The sequence below is a fragment of the Sus scrofa genome, chromosome X, assembly GCF_000003025.6.
Source record: "Sus scrofa isolate TJ Tabasco breed Duroc chromosome X, Sscrofa11.1, whole genome shotgun sequence".
Lineage (NCBI taxonomy): Eukaryota > Metazoa > Chordata > Mammalia > Artiodactyla > Suidae > Sus > Sus scrofa.
The window spans coordinates 42,319,311-42,342,102 of NC_010461.5; the positions used below are offsets into that span (position 1 = coordinate 42,319,311).

General features: G+C 42.9%; 1 protein-coding gene across 7 annotated transcripts in view; it reads left to right on the forward strand.

Moving 5' to 3' along the window:
* The window catches only part of ZNF81 (zinc finger protein 81), a 125,644-nt gene that overhangs the window by 72,763 nt on the left and 30,089 nt on the right, over positions 1-22,792 (forward strand). For all 7 annotated transcript variants that reach the window (XM_021080390.1, XM_021080389.1, XM_021080394.1 and 4 more), the window contains one exon: positions 13,939-14,065. In XM_021080390.1, the coding sequence (XP_020936049.1) occupies positions 13,939-14,065 (127 nt within the window). The remainder of the gene's footprint in view (positions 1-13,938; positions 14,066-22,792) is intronic.

Consider the following 22,792-nt stretch of genomic DNA (forward strand, 5'->3'; position numbering starts at 1 on the left):
CACACCCTCACACCATGCACAAAAATAAACTCCAAATGGCTGAAAGACTTAAATATACGACAGGACACCATCAAACTCCTAGAAGAAAACATAGGCAAAACACTCTCTGACATCAACATCATGAATATTTTCTCAGGTCAGTCTCCCAAAGCAATAGAAACTAGAGCAAAAATAAACCCATGGGACCTCATCAAACTGAAAAGCTTTTGCACAGCAAAGGAAACCCAAAAGAAAACAAAAAGACAACTTACAGAATGGGAGAAAATAGTTTCAAATGATGCAACTGACAAGGGCTTAATCTCTAGAATATACAAGCAACTTATACAACTCAACAGCAAAAAAACCAATCAATCAATGGAAAAATGGGCAAAAGACCTGAATAGACATTTCTCCAAGGAAGATATACAGATGGCCAACAAACACATGAAAAAATGCTCAACATCGCTGATTATAAGAGAAATGCAAATCAAAACTACCATGAGATACCACCTCACACCAGTCAGAATGGCCATCATTAATAAATCCACAAATAACAAGTGCTGGAGGGGCTGTGGAGAAAAGGGAACCCTCCTGCACTGTTGGTGGGAATGTAAACTGGTACAGCCACTATGGAGAACAGTTTGGAGATACCTTAGAAATTTATACATAGAACTTCCATATGACCCTGCAATCCCACTCTTGGGCATCTATCCGGACAAAGCTCTACTTAAAAGAGACACATGCACCCGCATGTTCATTGCAGCACTATTCACAATAGCCAGGACATGGAAACAATCCAAATGTCCATCGACAGAGGATTGGATTCGGAAGATGTGGTATATATACACGATGGAATACTACTCAGCCATAAAAAAGGATGACATCATGCCATTTGCAGCAACATGGATGGAACTAGAGAATCTCATACTGAGTGAAATGAGCCAGAAAGACAAAGACAAATACCATATGACATCACTTATAACTGGAATCTAATATCCAGCACAAATGAACATCTCCTCAGAAAAGAAAATCAATCATGGACTTGGAGAAGAGACTTGTGGTTGCCTGATGGGAGGGGGAGGGAGTGGGAGGGATCGGGAGCTTGGGCTTATCAGTCACAACGTAGAATAGATTTACAAGGAGATCCCGCTGAATAGCATTGAGAACTATGTCTAGATACTCATGTTGCAACAGAAGAAATGGTGGGGGAAAAACTGTAATTGTAATGTATACATGTAAGGATAACCTGACCCCCTTGCTGTACAGTGGGAAAATAAAATTTAATTAAAAAAAAAAAAAAAAAAAAAAAAAAAGGTGTTTCACAGAAAGGACAAGGTTTTTACACCTGCTGGCATAGCTACAGTAACAGCTTCACCAGTGTCCTTAAAAAAAAAAAAAAAAAAAGTAGTCCTTATGCTGGATTCATTTATCTTGCAGTGGCTGCAGACCTCACCCTAGAGCATAGATCAAGCAATTTAGCCTTTTCTTGTCATGTCACGGCTTTTCTCTGCTTCTTGGGGGTACTTCCAGCATCACTAGTGGCACTTCCCATGGGTCTCGTGGTATTATTCAAGGTTTGCAGTAGCGTATGAATACTGATGAAAAATATTCGAGGACCCCAAGAGATGACTTGTTACTGCCATACACAACTCACTGGACAGACTGCTCACGTGGGGATGCTTAGCATCCCATGGCATTTTAAGCCGATACTGGCAACACTTGAGCTCGCCGCAATAGCAAAAGGAGGTGGCTACAAAGTACAGTAGCACAGTATGGCCTCCCGTTAATTTTATGCAATTACGATTTTTTACCGCATCTTTACATTTTGCTTACATTTCTCTTGGCTGTGAACGGCGCCGTGTAGAGTCCGTAAGTGTGTGCGTAAGTTTTGAACAGTTTTAACTTTTTTTAAATTATACTTTTGTCTAGATATATGCCGAGGAGTGGGATTGCTGCAGCATATGGCAGTTCTATATGTAGTTTTCTGAGGAATCTCCACACTGTTTTCCATAGTGGTCGTACCAATTTACATTCCCACCAACAGTGCTGGAGGGTTCCCTTTTCTCCACACCCTCTCCAGCGTTTGTTATTTGTAGACTTACTAATGATGGCCATTCGGGACCCAGTTGCCAAGGGGGAGGAGGGAGCAAGTGGGATGGAAGGGAAGTTTAAATAACTTGGTAAATGCAAACTCTTACATCTAGAATGGATAAGCAATGAGGTCCTCCTGTACAGCACAGGGAGCTTTATCCAATCTCTTGGCTAGAACATGATGGAAGATAATATAAGAAAGGGAATGTAGGCGTGCCTGTCATGGCTCAGCAGAAACAAACCTGACTAGTATCCATGAGGACACAGGTTCGAGCCCTGGCCTCGCTCAGTGGGTTAAGGATCCAGCATTGCCATGAGCTGTGGTGTAGGTCACAGACGTGGCTTGGATCCTGTGTTGCTGTGGCTGTGGTGTAGGCCAGAGGCTACAGCTCCGATTTGATTCCCTAGCCTGGGAACCTCCACATGCTTGCAGGTGTGGTCCTAAAAATAAAAAAATAAATTTTTTTTAAAAAAAGAAAGGGAATGTATATGTATGTATTACTGGGTCACTTTGCTGTACAGCAGAAATGGACACAGCTCTGTAAATCAACTATAATAAAGAACAACAAAATTTTAACTTTTTTTATCATCAACTTGTGTATATTTTATGGTAGTAAATGATAAAATAGACTAGGATCTACAAATATTCCGTATGTTCATGACATACCTTTTTCTTAATTTTTTTCGATATTTCTAAGCTGCACGGTTCATCTGCAAGTTTTTCAAATTGTCGCAAATCTCCAAGAATTTTTCCAATAGATTTTTGGGGGAACAAGTCCTCCTATAAGTGGACCTGCCGCAGCTCAAACCCATATTATCCAGGGTTCACGTGCACACTGAATTGGCCCAAAGGATTCCTCAGCCCCCAAGGTCACTTTGGTTCCTTTCCTCACTAATCCCTGCCTAAACCCGATCAGCTGGATTCGGCTGCCCCCTCCCTCCCTCGAGATCAGATCAGATGGTCTCAGGTGCCTACCTGTATCCAACAGAGCCTTGAAGTCTGGGTCTCTCCCTTCCCTGAAATTCTCCAGCATACTCAGAGGGGGGATGTATGGCCTCTGGTCCCTCTTGGGAACAGGGAGCCCTCTGTCCCGCCCCATCATTGCTTCAAAGCAGCTGATTTCAGGGTAGAAGGGAAGGCGGGGGATGGGGCATGGAGTGAGAGGGAGGCTCCATGCCAGCAGGCAAGTCTTAATACATCTATATTTAGTTTCAAACCATACAGGCAGCTGCTTAGGGCTCAACTGGACGATCACTTATTTTCAGCGTGCCCAGAGCTCTGCATCCAGTGGCGTGGTCTTCGTGACCGATGCCATCTCTCTCAACTGTGAGGATGCCTCAGTTCTGCAGCCACAGTGATACCGCTTTAGAGTTTGTGCCTGGCATTACCAGCACATTAGCAGCTTTTTCTTGTTAAGGTGTCCACTTTTAATCCGGGGCGTTTGCTGCCTATTTTCCTGATAGGATAGGGGAGAAGAAGGTTTTTCTCGACCTTCCTAGGGTCCCCGGCTGGATCTGAAAATTAAACTGACAGAGGTAGAATAACAGGAGAAAAGCACACAGATGTATTTGTAAGCCTTACGTGATGTGGGAGCCTCCCTAAGGACATGAAAACCTAAAGAAACAGACCTGCCTGAGCAGGTTTCTGCTGGGTTTGATGAAGAGTGGACAGTGTGGAGAAACAGGATAGGTCAGGGAATAGGAGGTAAGTGTAATAAACTGAGGGAAACTTAGCACGACCTTTTTCTTGGGGTCCCTCTGTTTTTGGAGATAAAGATGCTCCTTCCCTGAGTATAGGCAGGGTACCTCTCACATGAAGGTTTTATGGCCTGTTTCAGGGGAGAAGGACAGAGTGACCTTCCTGCTTCTACTATTTTCTCAGACTCCTTCAGGTAAAAATATCTGATATGCCAAGCTGCTGTATTTGGGGGCAGCCCATCCCGAACCCCAACTGTAATAGCATCTTAAGTTTTGTTTTTCTTTCTTTTTGCGGCTGCATCTGCGGCATCTGGGCGTTCCCAGGCTGGGGATAAACTGAAGCTGCAGCTGCGGGCTACACCACAGCCACGGCAACACCAGATCCGAGCTGCATCTGAAACCTACACCACAGCTTGTGGCAATGCCAGACCCTTAACTCACTGAGCAAGGCCGGAGAGCAAACCCACATCCTCATGGACACTATGTTGGGTTTCTAACCCACGGAGCCACAGTGGGAAGTCACGTATCTTAAGTTTTTGCTTACTTTTAAGATAACGGCTAGGAAAGTTTTTCAGGATGGTGGGGTTGACCTCAACCATTTATCTAGAATTTATCATCAGCTTTATAGACCCAGTATGGGACAGCAAGCGCCTGGATGCTAGTCACTGCCTCATCTGTGGTTTCGTGCAGGAGTTTGTCGGGGGCGGGGGGAGTCTCGCCAAGAAGGCTGAATTATATCTAGGAGGCAGGATCTACTGCACAAAACTTCTCAGAGCTTTGGCTGTTGTTTCTCAGGGAATCTGAGGTTGGCATGATAGAAGGTAGGAGGGGCAGAGCCGTCAGGTATATCAGCTGTTGCCATTCTTCCGTAACAAGCTTCCCATACCCTCCTGCTCCTCAGCCAAGCAGCCAAAGTTGTAACCATGTGCCTGGTTTCTGCCCATACTGGTCACAAGCTTCCTTCCTTTTGCACTTAGATGCTCATCTCTGTAACTGTTGTCTGAGAAATCTTGGGAGCCACCTCTGCCCTCCACCAACTCTTAGTGCAGGCGTCCCTCGTTTTTATTGCACTTTGCCTCATTGCTCATCATAGATATTGGGAGGGTTTTTTTTCCCCTCTTTTTTGGTTTCTTTTCCATGATGGTTTCTTGCAAGATATTGACTATGCTTCCTTGGGCTTTATTATTACTCTTTTTCTATATGATAGTGTGCATATGTTAATCCCATACTCCCAACTTATCCCCCCTTCCCCTTTGGTAACCGAAAGTTTGTTTTCTATGTCTGTAAGTCTGTTTCTGTGTTGTATGGTTGTCATTGTTTAACACATTGAAGGTTTGTGGGCAACCAAAGCAGCATTGAGCAAACTCTCTTGACGCCATTTTTGCAACAGCATTTGCTTACTTCACGTCTCTGTGTCACATTTTGGTAATTCCTGCAATATTTCAACCGTTTTCACTACTATTTGTTATGGTGACCGGTGAGCAGTAATCTTTGGTGTTACTATTGTAATTGTTTCTGGGTGCCACAAACGGTGCCCGTAGATGATGGTGAACTTAGTTGATAAGTGTATGTGTTCATTCTGCTGCACTGACTGGCCGTTCCCCATCTCTCTTCCTCTCCTTGGGCCTCTCTATTCCCTGAGACATAACCATATTGAAATTAGGCCAGTTCATAAACCTGGAATTGCCTCTAAGTGTTGGAGTGAAAGGAAGAGTCTCTTACTTTAAATCAAGAGCTAGAAGTGATTACGCTTAGTGAGGAAGGCATGTCGAAAGTTGAGAAAGGCTGAAGGCTAGGTCTCTTGCACCAAAGAAATACAAAGAGAATGTTCTGGAAGGAGATGAAAAGTGATACTCCAGTGAACACACAAATGGTAAAGCAAAAGCGCTTTCTTGCTGACATGGAGAAGGTTTTGGTGGTTTGCATACAACATCAAAGCAGCCACAAGATTCCCTTAAGCCGAAGCCTAAACCAGAGCAAGCCTTAACTCTCTCCAGTTCTATGCATGCTGAGAGAAGTAAGGAAACTGCAGAAAAAAAGTTTGAAGCAGGCACAGGTTGGTTCATGGGCATTAAGGAAAGCGCTCCCCGTAACATAAAAGTGCAGGGTGAAGTAGCAGGTGCTGATGTGGAAGATGCAGCAAGTTATCCAGAAGACCTAGCTAAAGTAACTCATAAAAGAACTAATAAAAGGGGCTACACCAAACAACAGATTTTCAGTGTAGATGAAACAGATGTAGATCTATCAGAAGATGCCAGCCAGGACTTTCATAGCTAAAAAGAAGTCAATGCCTGGCTTCAAAGTTTCTAAGGACAGGCTGACTCTCTTTTAGGGGCTAATGCAGCTGGTGACTTTAAGAAGCGAGTGCTCAGTGACCCTTCTGAAGATCTTAGGGCCCTTAAGAATTATGCTGAATCTACTCTACCTGTCCTCGATATAGTGGAGCAACAAAACCTAGATGACAGTGTATCTGTTTACAGCATGGTTTACTGGGAGTTCCCACTGTGGTTCACCAGGATTGACAGCATCTCTGTAGCACCAGGACACAGATTTGATCCCTGGCTCAGCATAGTGGGTTAAAGGATCGAGTGTTGCTGCAGGTCGCAACTGCAGCTTGGATCTGATCTGGGAATGCCATATGCCATGGGGTGGCCAAAAAAGAAAAAAAACAAACATGGTTTACTGAATATTTTAAGCCCACCGTTGAGACCTATTGTTCAGAGAAAAGATTGCTTTCAAAATATTACTGCTCCTTTACAAGGTCCTTGATCACCCAAAAGCTCTGATGGATATGTATGAGATTGATGTTGTTTTCATGCCTGCTAACACAAGAGCCATTCTACAGCCCATGGATCAGGGAATAATTTTGACCTCAAGTCTTATTATCTAAGAAATATATCTTGTAATGCTATAACTGGCATAGGTGGTGATTCCTCTGGTGAATCTCGGCAAAGTCAACCCAAAACCTTTTGAAAAAGAATCACCATTCTAGATGCCAATAAGAACATTCATGATTCACGGGAAGAGGTAAAAATATCAACATTAACATGAGTTTAGGAGAAGTCATGGATGACTTTGAGGAATTCAAGACTTCAGTGGAAGATGTAATTGCAGATGCGGTGGAAATAGCAAGAGAACTAGAATTCAAAGTAGAACCCGAAGATGTGACTGGATTGCTGTAATCTCATCATCAAACTTGAATAGATGAAGAGTTGCTTCTTATGTATGAGCAAATATTAATATGGATGTTTTGTATATGTATTGCAAATATTTTTCCCAGTCTGTGTCTTAACTCTTTTCTTTTTCTTTTTCTTTCTTTCTTTTCTTTTTTTTTTTTTTTTTTTTTTTTGTTTTGATCTTTTTGTATTTTTCTAGGGCTGCACTTGCGGCATATGGAGGTTCCCAGGATAGGGGTCTAATTGGAGCTATAGCCACAGGCCTGTGCCACAGCCACAGCAACGCGGGATCCAAGCCACGTCTGCGACCTACACCACAGCTTACAGCAATGCCAGATCCTTAACCCACTGAGCAAGGCCAGGGATTGAACCCGCAACCTCATGGTTCCTAGTCGGATTCGTTAACCACTGAGCCACGACGGAAACTCCTCTTTGTTTTCTTAATGACATCTTTTGATGAGCATAAGTTTTCAATTTTTATAAAATTCCATTTATCAAAAAAATGTTTATGGTTGTTGCTTTCTGTACTATGTCCAGAAACCCTTGTTTGTGCTAGCATTACAAAGATATTCTCTTATGTTTTATTCTAGGGCATTTTTAGTTTTAGTTTTTATGTTTAGATCTATAATGCAGCTTGAAGTAATTTTTTGTTGACTTTTTCTGTCATCTGTTTTCTGTTTCATTCTTTTTTTGGCTTTGCTAATTTTCTTTTACTTTCTTTAGGGTTCTTTGGTCTTTTATTTTCTAGCTTCTTAAGGTTAAATTTTAGGTTGTTGATTTTAGACTCTTTTCTAGTATAAGCATTTAAAGCTATTTCCTTCTAAATTTATCTGTATCTGCTTTATGCAGATATGTTGATATGTTGTTTCAGTAAGCAGCCTTTTTAAATTTATTTTTTATTTTATTTTATTTCTTGTTTTCAATTTTTTTTTCTTTTTTCAAATGAAATATAGGTTTTTTAAATTACTCAATGAATTTATCACATCTGTAGTTGTATAATGAAAAAAGCACTACCTTGATTGTAGCTGTGTGAGAGACCCTGAGCGAGAGGACCTGGCTAAGTGAGATAATAGATGTTGTAACTTACTGTGTTTTAGGGTAATTTGCTATACATCAAATAGAAAACTAACGCCAATAATGTACTGGGAGTAGGGTGTTGTCATAACAAATACCTAAAAATGTGGGGATGTCTTTCAAAGTGGGATGTGGGTGAAAGCTGAGTTCTTAGAGGCGGGTATTAGAGAAAGCTTAAATTGCCTGAACAGATGATTAGTAGAAATTTGGACTTTCAAATGCTGCTGCTGAGGCTCAAAAGGAAGTAAAGAACACATTTTGGAAACTGGAGGAGCCTCTGTGATAGAAACTTAGCAACACTGTCATCTGTAATTATGTGGAAAGTAGAGCACTGTCAAGATTCATGAACTTGGTGATCTGATATTTTCAAGAAAAGTGTTGACGGCTCCTAGTTTCTTCTTACTGCTTTTAGCAAAATGTGAAAGAAGATAAACTGGGAGAAGGACTCTTAAAGGACTTTGGTAAACTTAAACAAAGCATCCAGGACTTGATGGTTTTGAAAATTATTAGCCTCCACAGATAACACAAGACTCGAAACTTAAGAAATAATGGCTTTGAAACATGATCAGGAAAATACGAGCTAGAAATAAACCAATAGATGTGACTATACAACCTTTCGTTAAGACTTCAGATCAGAGGATCAGAGCATTCAGCCACACAAAACTCCCCTTGAAGAGACTAAGAGGGCCTCGTAGTTCTCAATCAAACAAGAGGGCCCCTAGGAAGCTTAAGAGTGTTGTTCCTCAGCCCTCTCAGCTGGAGTCCAAGGTAAAGAATGGCTTAGCTCAACGAGATCTATAGGTGCAGTTTTTGTTTGTTTGCTTTTTAGGGTCAACCCGCTGAAGGTTCCCAGGGTAGGGATCGAATCAGAGCTGCAGCTGCGGCCTACACCACAGCCACAGCAACACGGGATCCGAACCACGTCTGTGACCTGCACCACAGCTCACGGCAACACTGGATCCTTAACCCACTGAGCGAGACCAGGGATCGAACCTGCATCCTCATGGATACTAGTTGGGTTCGTAACTCTTTCCACCACAACAAGAACTCCTTTAGGTGCAGTTTTTGTCTAAGGGAGTGAACCCAATGAGATTCACAGACAACTCATAAAATTTTAGAGCAAATCATATGAGCAGAAACACTAGCACCTTAGACTGAAGGTGATAGAGACAGTACAGAAATGGGAAGAAGACATTGGATCTTCAAAATTCCTCTGGCAGGAAGCAGACTGAGAAAACTCTTCTGCTGCCTTTCATGAAATGCTGCCTTTCATCCTTTAATGACATAGGAAAGTGGGCTCAGAGGGTGGGGCCAAAAACACAAAGGGTAGACTCAAAAGCCATGAAGAAGTATTCCTAGGCCTTAAGACCTAATCACGGAACCCAACGCTTATTTTCTTTAGCATGTAAAAATTTTGTGTTTTGTGTTGTGCAGTTTGACCTCTGTTTCTTCTGTTGAGCAGAGAGTCGTCATTTTAGTCACTGTTTCCCTGTATGTAATATGTCATTTTTCAGGGTTTTTTTTTTCCTGGCTGCTTTCAAACTCTTTTCTTCTTTGGTTTTCATTAGTGTGACTACAGTGTGCATAGGCATAGTTTTCTGTGGATTTATCCTGCTTGGGATTTGCTGGATTTCTTGAATCTGTAAATTTATGTCTTTTATCATATTTGGGAAGTTTCTGCCTATTATTATTATTATTTTTTGCCTTTTTAGGGCTGCACCCGTGGCATATGGTGGTTCCCAGGCTAGGGGTCCAATCGGAGCTGCAGCCGCCAGCCTACACCACAGCCACAGCAACGCAGGATCTGAGCCGCATCTGTGACCTGCACCACAGCTCACAGCAATGCCAGATCCTTAACCTACTGAGTGAGGCCAGGAATTGAACCTGCATCCTCATGGATGCTAGTCAGATTCATTTCTGCTGAGCCACAATGGGAACTTCTGCCTATTATTTTTTAAACTAAAAAAAGCTGCTCCCATGGCATATGGAGGTTCCCAAGATAGGGGTCCAATTGGAGCTACAGCTGCCGGCCTACACCACAGCCACACCAACATCAGATCCAAGCCGCATCTGTGACCTATACCACAGCTCACAGCAACGCCGGATCCTTAACCCACTGAGCGAGGCCAGGGGTCAAACCCATAACCTCATGGTTCCTAGTCAGATTGTTTTCTGCTGTGCCACAAGAGGAACTCCTTAAAGTATCTTTTCTATCCCTTTCCCCTCTTTCCCTTCTCCTTCTGGGCCTCCAGTTATGTGTATGTTAAATATTTTGTTATTGACTATTCCATTCCTGAGACTATTCTGGTTTTTTTTTTTTTAATTTTTTCTCTCTGCTTTTCAGACTGGATAGTTTCTGTTGGTGTCTCTTTATGGTCATTACTTGTTTTGGTCATTAACCATTAAGCCCATCTAGTGAATTTTGTAGTTCCAGATTATGTTTTCCGGTTCTTTTCAGTTCTAGACTTTTCACTTGGCTATTTTTTAAATCAAGGTATAATTGACGTTTAAGATTGTTAGTTTCAGGTGTAAAACATGATGATTCAGTATTGTATATATTGTGAAATGGTCACTGCGATAAGTCTAGCTAACATCTATGACTGTACATAACTACAAAATTTTTTCTTGTGATGAGAACTTTTATGATTTACTTAGCAACTTTCATTAATACGGTTTTATTAACTATAGTTACCATGCTGTATATTATATCCCCATGACTTATTTATTTTTTAACTGAAAGTTTGTATCTTTTGACTTTTTTCATCTGTTTTGCCCACCACCTACTCCTGCCTCTGGCAGCTACCAACTGTTCTCTGTATCTGTGAGTTCTTTTTTGTTTGTTTTTCTTAAATTCCATATATGAGCGATATCATACGTTATTTATCTTTCTCTGCCTGACTTACTTCACTTAGCATAATGCCCTTAAGGTTCATCCGTGTTGTCTCAAATGGCAAGATTTCCTTCTTTTTATGGCTAAATAATACATACCACATTTTCGTTTTCCATTTTTTCCTAGTGAACCTACAGGTTGATTCTGTGTCTTGGCTATTGTAGATAATACTTCAGTGAACATGGGGGTGTACAGTGTGGTACTGGTACCAAAACAGACATACAGACCTATGGAACAGAATAGAGAACCCAGAAATAAACCCAGACACCTATGGTCAATTAATCTTTGACAAAGGAAGCAAGAGTATAAAATGGGAAAAAGACAGTCTATTCAGCAAGTATTGCTGGGAAACCTGGACAGCTGCATGCAAATCAGTGAAACTAGAACACACCCTCACACCATGCACGAAAATAAACTCAAAATGACTGAAAGACTGAAATATAAGACAAGACATCATCAAACTCCTAGAAGAGAACATAGGCAAAACATTCTCTGACATCAACCTTATGAATATATTCTCACGTCAGTCTCCCAAGGCAACAGAAATAAAAGCAAAAATAAGCCAGTGGGACCTAATTAAACTGACAAGCTTTTGCACAGCAAAGGAAACCAAAAAGAAAACAAAAAGACAACTTATAAAATGGGAGAAAATAGTTCCTCTGCCCATTTTTTAATCAGATTTCTTTGAGGTTTTGGGAGTTCCCGTCGTGGCGCAGAGGAAACAAATCCGACTAGGAACCATGTGGTTGCAGGTTCGATCCCTGGCCTCACTCAGTGGGTTAAGGATCCGGCGTTGCCCTGAGCTGTGGTGTAGGTCGCAGACACAGCTCAGATATGGCATTGCTGTCGCTGTGGTGTAGGCCAGCATCTGCAGCTCTGATCAAACCCCTAGCTTGGGAACCTCCATACTGAAGGTGTGGCCCTAAAAAGACAAAAAGACAAAAAAAAAAAAAAGATTTCTTTGAGGTTTTTTGCTATTGAATTGTATGAGTTCTTGGTATATTTTGAATATTAACCACTTATCAGATATATACTTTGCAAATATTTTTCCCATTGAGTAGGCTGCCTTGTCATTTTGTTGAAGGATTCCTTTGCTGTGCCTAGGTTTTTTAGTTTGATATATTCCCGTTTGTTTATTTTTGCTTTTGTTGCCTCTGCTTTTGGTGTCAAGTCCAAAAATTCATCTCCAAGACTTATGTCAGGGAGCACACCATCTATGTCTTCATCCAGGAATTGTATTGTTTCTGGTCTTATGTTCAAGTCTTTCATCCATTTTCAGTTAACTTTTGTATGTTGTGTAAGATAGTGATCCTGTTTCATTTTTGTGTGTGTGTAGCTGTCCCGTTTTCCCACCACCATTTATTGAAGAGACTGTCCTTTCCCCATTGTATATTCTTGGCTCTTTTGTCATAAATTAATTGACCAGGAGTTCCCGTCGTGGCGCAGTGGTTAATGAGTCCGACTAGGAACCATGAAGTTGCGGGTTCGGTCCCTGCCCTTGCTCAGTGGGTTAATGATCCGGCGTTGCCGTGAGCTGTGGTGTAGGTTGCAGATGCGGCTTGGATCCCTCGTTGCTGTGGCTCTGGCGTAGGCCTGTGGCTACAGCTCCGATGAGACCCCTAGCCTGGGAGCCTCCATATGCCGCGGGATCAGCCCAAAGAAATAGCAAAAAAAAGACTAAATAAATAAATAAATAAATAAATTGACCATATTGTATGAGTTTATTTCTGGACTCACTGTTCTGTTCTATTATCTTTGTGTCAACACATTCATCATCTCACAGAGTTACTGTGTGTGTGTGTGTGTGTGTGTGTGTGTGTGTGTGTACAATTAATGTTTATATATATGATGTAAATTGTGGGTCAAGGTTTGTTTTTTTTCCTCCAAAACTTAAAACCATTTGTTCCAGCACAATTTTTAAAGACTTTCCCTTCCCCCATTGAATCATTTTAGCACCTTTGTCAAAAAACAGTTGTCCAGGAGTTCCCATTGTGGCGCAGTGGGTTAGGAGTCTGACTGCAATGGCTAAGGTTGCTGCAGAGGTGCGGGTTCAATATCCAGCCTGGCTCAGTGGGTTAAAGGATCCAGCGTTGCCACAACTGTGGCATAGTTTGCAATTATGGCTTGGATGCAGTCCCTGGCCCTGGAACTTCCATATGCTGCAGGTGCAACCATTAAAACAAACAAACAGTTGTCCAAATATGTGCAGATCTGTTTCTGGATTGTCTATTTTCTTCCATTGATATGTGTCTGTATTATATCAATACCATACTGTCTGCATTTTTGTATCTTTGTAGCAAGTCTTAACATTACACAGTATAAATCCTCCATGGTAATCTTTGCTTTGTGTATTCTAGATCTTCTGCATAGCCATATAAATGTTAACATCTCCTTGTCAGTGTTTACCAGAAAGTTGACAAATAATTGGTTGAACAAATAGAAGACAAATGCGTAAAGTGATAGAAGATCTTAATGACACTCAGCCAAGTTGATTTATACCTTACAGTGCTGCACCCACCAACAGCTGAATATACATTCTTTTCCAGGGACACATGAAACATCCTTCTAGATGGACTATATGTTGAAATCCTGCAGGACATAGATTTGGACCACTATGGAATTAAATGAGAATTGAGAAAAAAAAAAGGCATCAGAGAAAATGGCTCTATTTTTGAAGACCAAAGGAAAGCAACGTAGAGGGAGCTATGTGAAATGAAAAAGAAAAGTGTACATGCTTCCTTCTAAAACTCATAAAACACAAATTTCCCATTTAAATGAGCAAGAAAATAGGATAAAGTTCAACTCCTGTACAAAATTATTATTTTTTAAAATAAAAGGCTCTTGTATACAGTGAAGAGCCGAAACGTATGGTTAGATGTTTATATTCTATGCATTATGTATAAGTAGGTATTTAATAGGTATACCACATGGGATGTTATGGTAAAAATCATTAAAAACATCATCCTGTTTGTCTTTCCTCCAACCCCCAGTGCTGACCATGTCACCCTGAACGGAATCGTGTTGTTACAGGTGTCAGTGTCATTCGAGGACGTGACCGTGGACTTCAGCAGGGAGGAGTGGCAGCACTTGGACCCTGCTCAGAGGCGCCTGTACCAGGACGTGATGCTGGAGAACTACAGCCACCTCCTGTCGCTGGGTAAGCACGACCACCCTGCGAATCTGCGAGGAGCCCGTAATGGGTAAAGTTGGGTCCCCCAAATAAAATATGTCAAAATCCTCACCCCCAATACCTCTGAATGTGACCTTCTTCAGAAATAGAGTGTTTACAGAAGTAATCAAGCTAAGATGAAGTCATTCGGTAGACCCTAATCCAATCTACCTATGACTAATGTCCTTATAAAAAAGGAAAGTCTAGACCCAGAGTCACACAAACACAGAGGGAGGACAATGTGAAGACACACAAGAACAAGATGACCATGTGACTTATGTATGGTCTGATGCATGGACTGATGCATCTCTAGGACAAGAAATGCCTGAGGCCACGAGAAGCCAGGGGAGAGGCATGGAATAGTTCCTTCTCTAGCACCTTCAAAAAAAGCATGGCCCTACTGACACCTTGATTTTGGACTTCCGGCCTCTAGAACTGCAAGACAAGAAATTGACGTTGTTGGGGACCCCCCAGATTGTGGGACTTTGTTACAACAGCCCTAGGAAATTGAGTACAGCTTTCTGTACTGGGAAGTGGGGAGGCTGCTGTAACAAATACCTAAAAATAAAACATGGGAGCGGCTTTGGAATTGGGCAATGTAGAGAGGCTGGACACATTTTCAGGTGCTTGATAGAAAAAAAGTCTAGATTGCCTCAAAGAAACTGCAGGTAGAAATAGGAATGTTAAGGTGTTTTCAGTAAGGTCTCGGGTGGAAGTGAGGGATGTGTTATTGGAAACTAGTGGCAGGGTGACCCTCATTATAGAGTGGCAGTGAATTTGGCTGAATTTCGTCCTCTTGGGTGGAAAGTAGAACTCGTAAGTGATGAACTTGGATATTTAGCTGAGCAGATTTCTAAGCAAAGTGTTAAAGGCAAGGCTTGGTTTCTCCTCGATACTTATAAGTAAAATGCTGGAGGAATGAGAAAAATCGAAGAAGGAATGGGTAGTAAACAGGAACCAGAATGTGATGATTCGGAAGATTCTCAGCTCATCCAGATGGCAATACATGAGAAGGTGTACTCTGGAAAGAGCACCAAGGGTGTGGTTAAAAAGATTAAGAGTGTGATTTGTGGATCTAGCTATCTCAGAAGAAATGCTGCCAAGCTTGGGCTAAAGAGGACAGAGACAGGAAAAAAGGGAGGAAGACTGGGTATATGGGTGGCCTTGCCATCAGAAAGAAAACTGCTTCTGTTGGTCTTTACTAGCAGCTATTATTTTTTTAAGTATTTACCAGATAAGTAGCAACATCCTGGCTATCAAGGGCTATGTTCATTTGCTCAAGCAACAAAACCATATCTGGTGTAGCAGCTGCTGCTCTTGGAATCACCACCTGGTGAAGTTTATGATAATCCACTGTCATTTTCCAAGACCCGTCTGTCTTCTGCACAGTCCACATAGGCAAGTTGAATGAGGATGTGATGGGACCACCCCACGTCCTCCAAGTCCTTGATGGTGGCACTAAGCTCAGCGGTCCCTCCAGGAATGTAGTAGAGGCAGTACTAGGTACAGGTACAGGTAGAGGTACAGGTAGAGTACAGGTAGAGGCAGTTCTAGTGGCTCCCAGTTGGCATATCTCACCATAAAAGCCCTCACTCCATAGGTCAGGAGAGCAGTATGGGGATACTGCCAGTTGCTAAGGATGTGTGTTCCAATTATGCATTCCTGGACCAGAGAAATAACCACGGGGATGGGTTTGAGGACCCACTGAGCCCAACGTGTGTGACAGACCTGAGATAAAACTCCACTGATCACTTTTATAAGCCTCTGCTCTGTCTGGTGGGCCACAGCGATGTTCTGGGTCTCTTGGAATTAGTGTCAGTTCAGACCCAGTGTCCAGGAAATGTCTGCAAAGTCTCATTATTTTTTCCCCAGTGCACAGGCACCCTGGTAAAGGGCCATAGGTCCCTCTCGGGAAGGTTGGGAGAAAAATGAGTAGTATACATTTTTGGCAGTGCCTTGGGGTCCTTCCTCTAGGCACCCAGCTTCCGTTCATTCAAAAGGTTCTGACTATATAAACTGGGTTCAAGTCAGGGAATTGATTGAGGAGCCAGGACTCTGTGTTTTGATGTGTCAGGTTAGACTTCCGTTCACTTGTCCTAGACCTCTTCTCCTTATGTACAGACCAAGTAAGAATTTACTAGATCGCCTGTTTATTTCTTTTCGAGGGATGTCATGATCAACTAGCCAACCGCATTGATCTCTATGAGTCAGACTATTGTGTTTTTTTTTTTTCCTTTTTGTCTTTTTAGGGCCACACCTGTAGCATATGGAGGTTCCCAGGCTAGGGGTCCAATCAGAGCTACAGCTGCCAGCCTACACCACAGCCACAGCAACGCAGGATCCGAACTGTGTCTGCGACCTACACCACAGCTCACAGCAACAGCGGATCCTTAACCCACGGAGCGATGCCAGGGATCGAACCCAGATCCTCATGGATCCTAGTCGGGTTAATTACCACTGAGCCATGACAGGAACTCCTGAATTGGACTATTCTGATTACTGCCTTGACCCTGCTGTCCATACAGTCTGTGTCCACCTTGCATTTGGTAACTCGGTGTCTCCATTTGGCCACTGCCATCCCAGAACTCAGCTACTCCCATGGCATTTAGATTTCCAGTTGAGTGGCAGTAGTTCTCACTGAAGTTTCTGACCTACAGAGAAGAGTAATCACAGATTACTAGGGGCTCCCCCACAAATTTATTTGTCCCCGTCCTCATGACAGGTGTGTCTCTGGACCCTCCCAGTGTGAGCTGGCAGATCTTATGTGACAAAACCACTCTCACATTTCAATCTCCCTAAGCCTTTGGGTACCTTTCTCTATATACCTCCAAAGTAGTTCTGAGAGTCCCCTGGTAGCTCAGCAAGTAAGAATCCGGTGTTGTCATTGCTGTAGCTTGAGTTACTGCTGTGGCACAAGTTTGATCCCTGGCCCGGGAACTTTTATATGCTGAGGGCGCAGCCAAAAAAAAAAAAAAAAAATCGCTTCTGGCATTTCAACTTCATGTAGTCTGGGCCACGTTTTGGTCCACTTTTCAGCCAACCAGCCAAGCAGGGGCTGCTGGAGCCCTTTCTAAGCCCTCAAGTGGCAATGGTAAATTCAGAATCTGCTTAGTGTACACGCATCAATAGTTTTGGGAGTTCCCATTGTGGCTCAGCAGGTTGAGAACCCAACACGGTGTCCATGAGGATGCAGGTTCAATCCCTGGCATTGCTGCAAGCTGCGGCATAGGTCATGGATGCGGCTCAGGTCTGGCATTGCTGTGGCTGTGGTGTAGGCTGGCAGCTGCAGCTCCGATTCGACCCCTAGCTGGGAACTTCCATATACTGCAGGTGCAACAGTAGGTAGATGGATGGATGGATGGATGGATGGATGGATAGATAGATAAAATGTAAAAAAAAAAAAAAATTGGCCTGATCCAAGTTTATGTTCTTTTCATTATCCTATACTCTTCATATCCATTTTCACACATATTTCCCAGATTTATGTCCATATCAATTGGACAAATCATGCAGGGGTTTTTTTTTTTGGAGTGTATCCCGCTTTCTCATGGATCAGACTCAGTCCTTCACTCTTTGGGCCTTGATGAGACTTAAGTCTAGTTACAGGTCCGGAAGCAAAGAAGGGTGATGGGCATAGGTCCTGGGGTTAGGACTCAGCAGTGCCTTCCAAGGCAAGTCCCTCAGGGGAGGCTGCTGCAGGCTCCTCGGGCAGAGTAGGGTTAATCTCAGTCAAGGGCAGAAGGGCTGCTGCTTCTGGCAATGATTCATCCAAAGTTCGAGGTTCCGTGTCCTCACGTGTTCTCATGTGTCCCCATTCCAATTTGCAGGATCCCATTCCTCCCTAGTCAATGCCCTCCTTTAACAGCAGACACCCTGAGAGGTCGGGAATTCAGTTTATTTGTAATTTAGCCACTCCCAGGATGAGACTCTGGGTGTGGTTTTCAGCAAGCTCAGCTCTGCAGCTACAGGAGCTAAGGGTTGCTCTCAGGACCAGACATAGAGATTTTCAGGTCATTTATGCAATGCTTGAGCTGGGAAATCAAAATCCCTGAGCTCGTCCTTTTCTTTGTCCAGTGCAATCAGAAGCAACTCGGCAATCTTATTATATCTGTATATTTGCCAGAAACTTTCAAAGGGTCAAGTACAGGATCATCCAAAATCTCACCTCTTCTAAGAATTTGATTAGGTGTATCCAATGTTGATATTTTTGCACTTCTCCATGATCATATGCCAGTGACTATTGATGTTCTCCTTACTACTGGAAATAGAGTAATTAGTTCTTCTTCTTCTTCTTCTTTCTTCTTTCTTCTTACGGCACTTGCAGCATGTGGAAGTTCCCAGACTAGGGGTTGAACCCGAGCTGCCACTGAAGCCTGCACCACAACCACAGCAACACTAGATCTGAGCCACGTCTGTGAGCTACGCTGCAGCTTGTGGCCACACTGGATCCTTAACCCACTGAGTGAGGCCAGGAATCGCACCTGCATCCTCATGGATACTAGTCAGATTCTTAACCTACTGAACCACAGTGGGAACTCCTGTTGGCGCTTTTGAATCTAATTAAAATAAGGTACCGATTCCAGAAATCTCATAAATAGTTCGGAAAACTCACCCTTAAGACGCTGTTCCTCTAGATCCACTTAGTATCAGAATCTATATTATGGTTCTCCAGGGAGATGGAACCAATAGGACATGGCTGTATACATATAGAGAGTATGAACATCCATGTGTGTGTGTGTGTGTGTGTGTGTGTGTGTGTACATAAATACAAGAGTGGGGGGAGAGATTTATTTTAAGGAATGGGCTTATGCAGTTGTGGGGATTGACAAGTCTGAAGGGCAGGCCAGCAAGCTGGAAATTCAGGTGAGTTGATGTCACAGCTTTTTTTTTTTTTTTTCTTTTTGGCCTTTTCTAGGGCCACTTCCCGCAGCATATGGATGTTCCCAGGCTAGGGGTCTAATCAGAGCTGTAGATGCCGGCCTATGCCAGAGCCACAGCAATGCGGGATCCGCAAGCCACATCTGTGACCCCAGCTCATGGCAATGCTGGATCCTTAACCCACTGAGCAAAGCCAGGGATTGAACCCGCAACCTCATGGTTCCTAGTTGGATTTGTTAACAACTGTGCCACGACAGGAACTCTGATGTCACGAGTCTGAAATCCACAGGGCAGGCCATGGACTGCAAACTAGGCAGGTTTCTATATAGTGGTCCTGAGGCAGAATTCCTTTTTCCATTACCCCTTCTTTGTTCCCTTTGCCCTCAGCAAGTACCTCAGCTGGTTGTGGTTCTTTACCTGGTGGGGTGACCCCAAACTTTATACCTCAAGGGTCCAGGCCATCAGCAGTCCTGCCTGATTGGGTTTTCGTGGTTTTCCATTGATTTTAATCACAGGGCACAATAGCTTGCCTTTGGAGATCTCCCATATTCTAGACCTGGCCCTTTTTTAACCTCCATTGTGATAAAGCAGTCCAGTGTCCCCTGGGTAGTCAGGGTCAGTCACCCCAGCCAGCACAGCATCTCCCTTTTTTGCCTTTTGATTCAGAGGCACAAGGAGACCAAGATGCTCAGGGGGCAGATTAACTTCCAGTTCAACGGAATCACTGTTGTGTCTCTTGGTGGAAGCATTCCTTCCTTTGGAACTAAGACATCTAGGACAGCAGAGCATAATAAGGTTGCCAGAACAGGAGGCAACATTTTTGTTGATGAGTCACTAAGGATAATAGTCTCCACGTGTTTGTGTTTTTTGCAGTTTTTTTCTTGTTGTTGATTTCCAGTCGTATAGCGTTGTGGTCAGAAAAGATGCTTGATATGATTTCAATTTTCTTAAAGTTACTGGGGTTGGATTTGTAGCCCAGGATATGATCAATCTTAGAGAATGTTCCATGTGCACTTGAGAAGAATGTGTATTCTGTTGCTTTTGGATGAAATGTCCTATAAATATCTATTAAGTCCATCTGGTTTAATGCTTCATTCAGGGCCTGTGTTTCCTTATTGATTTTCTGTCTGGTTGATCTGTCCATTGCTGTAAGTGGGGTGTTAAAGTCCCCCACTATGATTGTGTTATTGTCAATTTCTCTTTTGAAGGTTGTTAGCAGTTGCCTTATATATTGTGGTGAACCTGTGTTGGGTGCGTAGATATTTTAAATTGTTATATCATCTTCTTGGATTGATCCTTTGATCATTATGTAACGTCCTTCTTTGTCCCTTAAAATATTCTTCATTTTAAAGTCTATTTTGTCTGATAGGAGTATTGCTACTCCAGCTTTCTTTTGATCCCTGTTTGCATGAAATATTTTCTTCCATCCTCTCCCTTTCAATTTGTATGTGTCCCTAGAAGTGAAGTGGGTCTCTTGAAGACAGCATATATATGGGTCTTGTTTTTGTATCCATTCAGCCAGTTTATGTCTTTTGGCTGGGGCGTTTAGTCCATTCACATTTAAGGTAATTATTGATATGTATGTTCTTATTGCCATTTCATTAATTACTTTGGATTTGTTTTTGCCGTTCTTTTTCCTTTCCTTCTTCTCTTGTTCTTTTCTACCTATAGAAGTTCCTTTAGTATTTGTTGTAAGGCTGGTTTAGTGTTGCTGAATTCTCTCAGCTTCTGCTTATCTGTGAAGGTTTTGATTTCTCCTTCAAATCTGAAGGAGAACCTTGCTGGATAGAGTAATCTTGGTGGGAGGTTTTTTCCTTTCATCACGTTGAGTATATCATGCCACTCCCTTCTGGCCTGCAGAGTTTCTGTTGAAAAATCTGCTGATAGCCTTATCAGGATTCCCTTGTATGTTATTTGTTTCTTTTCCCTAGCTGCTTTCAAGATTTTCTCTTTGTCTTTAATTTTGGTCAGTTTGATTAATATGTGTCTCGGTGTATTCCTCCTTGGGTTTATTTTATATGGTACTCGTTGTGCTTCCTGGATTTGAGTGAGTGGTTCCTTTCCCATGTGAGGGAAGTTTTCGGCTATTATCTCTTGGAATATGTTTTCTGTCCCCTTCTCTCTCTCTTCTCCTTCTGGCACCCCTATAATACGGATGTTGGTGCATTTCACATTGTCCCAGAGTTCTCTGAGACTCTCTTCATTTGTTTTCAATCTTTTTTCTCTTTTCTGTTCTGCATCTGTAATTTCCACTAATCTGTCCTCCACCTCGCTTATTCGTTCTTCTGCCTCCTGTATTCTGCTGTTAGCTGCCTCTAGTGAATTTTTTATTTCAGTTATTGTATTTTGCATCTCTTCTTGTTTAAGTTTTATATCTTGTATCTCTTTGCTCAGTGTTTCCTGTAAGTTATCCATCTTTGCCTCCAGTTTATTTCCAATGTCTTGCATCATCTTCAGCATCAACAATCTAAAGTCTTTTTCCTGGGGGCTGAGAATCTCCTCATGGCTTAGCTGTTTTTCTGGGGTTTTTCCTTTCTCCCTCATCTGAGTTATAGTCCTCTGTCTTTTCATTTTTATAGGTTTTTGGTGTGGTGACCTTCTTACAGATAATAGAGTTGTAGCCTCTCTTACTTCTGGTGTCTGCCCCCCTTGTGGCTGAAGTCAGTGTGGGGGCTTGGTGTAGGCTTCCTGATGGGAGGGGCTGATGCCTGCCCCCTGGTAGGTGGAGCTGATTCTAATCCCTCTGGTGGGTGGGGCTTAGTCTCTGGATGGGATTAGAGGCATCTGTGTGCCTGAGGGGTCTTTAGGGAGCCTGTTTACTGAGGGGTGGGGCTGAGATCCCACCTAGGTTGTTGTTTGCCCTGGGGCCTCTCAGGAGCTGACTGTCAGGTGGGGCCAGATTTTCCCAAAATGGCCACCTCCAGTGAAAGGCACTGCTGCTGAATATTCCCAAGAGCTTTGCTTTCAATGTCCTTCCTTCACAACAAGCCACATTCACCCCTGTTTTCCCAGGATGTCCTCCAAGAACTGCAGTCAGGTTTGACCCAGATTCCCTTGGAGACTTTGCTTTGCCCTGGGACCCAGTGCATGTGAAAGTCTGTGTGCGCCTTTTAAGAGTGGGGTCTCCCTTTCCCCCAGTCCCATGGAGCTCTTGCGCACAAGCCCCACTGGCCTTCAATGCCAGATGCTCCGGGGCTCTTTCTCCTAGTGCCAGATCCCCGCACGTGAGGGTTTGATGTGGGGCTCCGAACTCTCACTCCTGTAGGTGAGTCTCTGTGAACCAGTTAGTTTCCAGTCTGTAGAGCTTCCCACCCAGGAGGTATGGGGTTGTTTATATCACAAAATCGCCCCTCCTACCTCTTGATGTGGCCTCCTCTTTTTCTTCTGGAGTAGGGTATCTTTTTTAAGGTTTCCAGTCCATTTTGGTGGAGATTGCTCAGTCTTTAGTTGTGAATTTTGTTGTTTTTAGGAGAGAAGTTGAGCTCCAGTCCTTCTATTCCGCCATCTTAATCCCGTCCTCCAAGGGATAATAATAGTAAGTGGTGCCACACCTGGCCCAGGGCCAAGGGAGTGGGGCTACCACCCTGATAGGCTTAGAGGACAGACCATTGAACCAAGGAGAATTATTGTCAAGCCTTAAGTCGAATGGAATTTACCCTGGTAGATTTCAGACTTGCTTGAGACCTGCCATCCCCCCCCCTTTTTTTTTTCGGTTTTTAAAAAATTGTTGTTTTTTCAGAGTTCCTTTTGTGGCTCAGCAAGTTAAGAACCCAGCTAGTATTCATGAGGATTTGGCTTTGATCCCTGGCCTTGCTCAGTGGGTTAAGGATCAGGCAT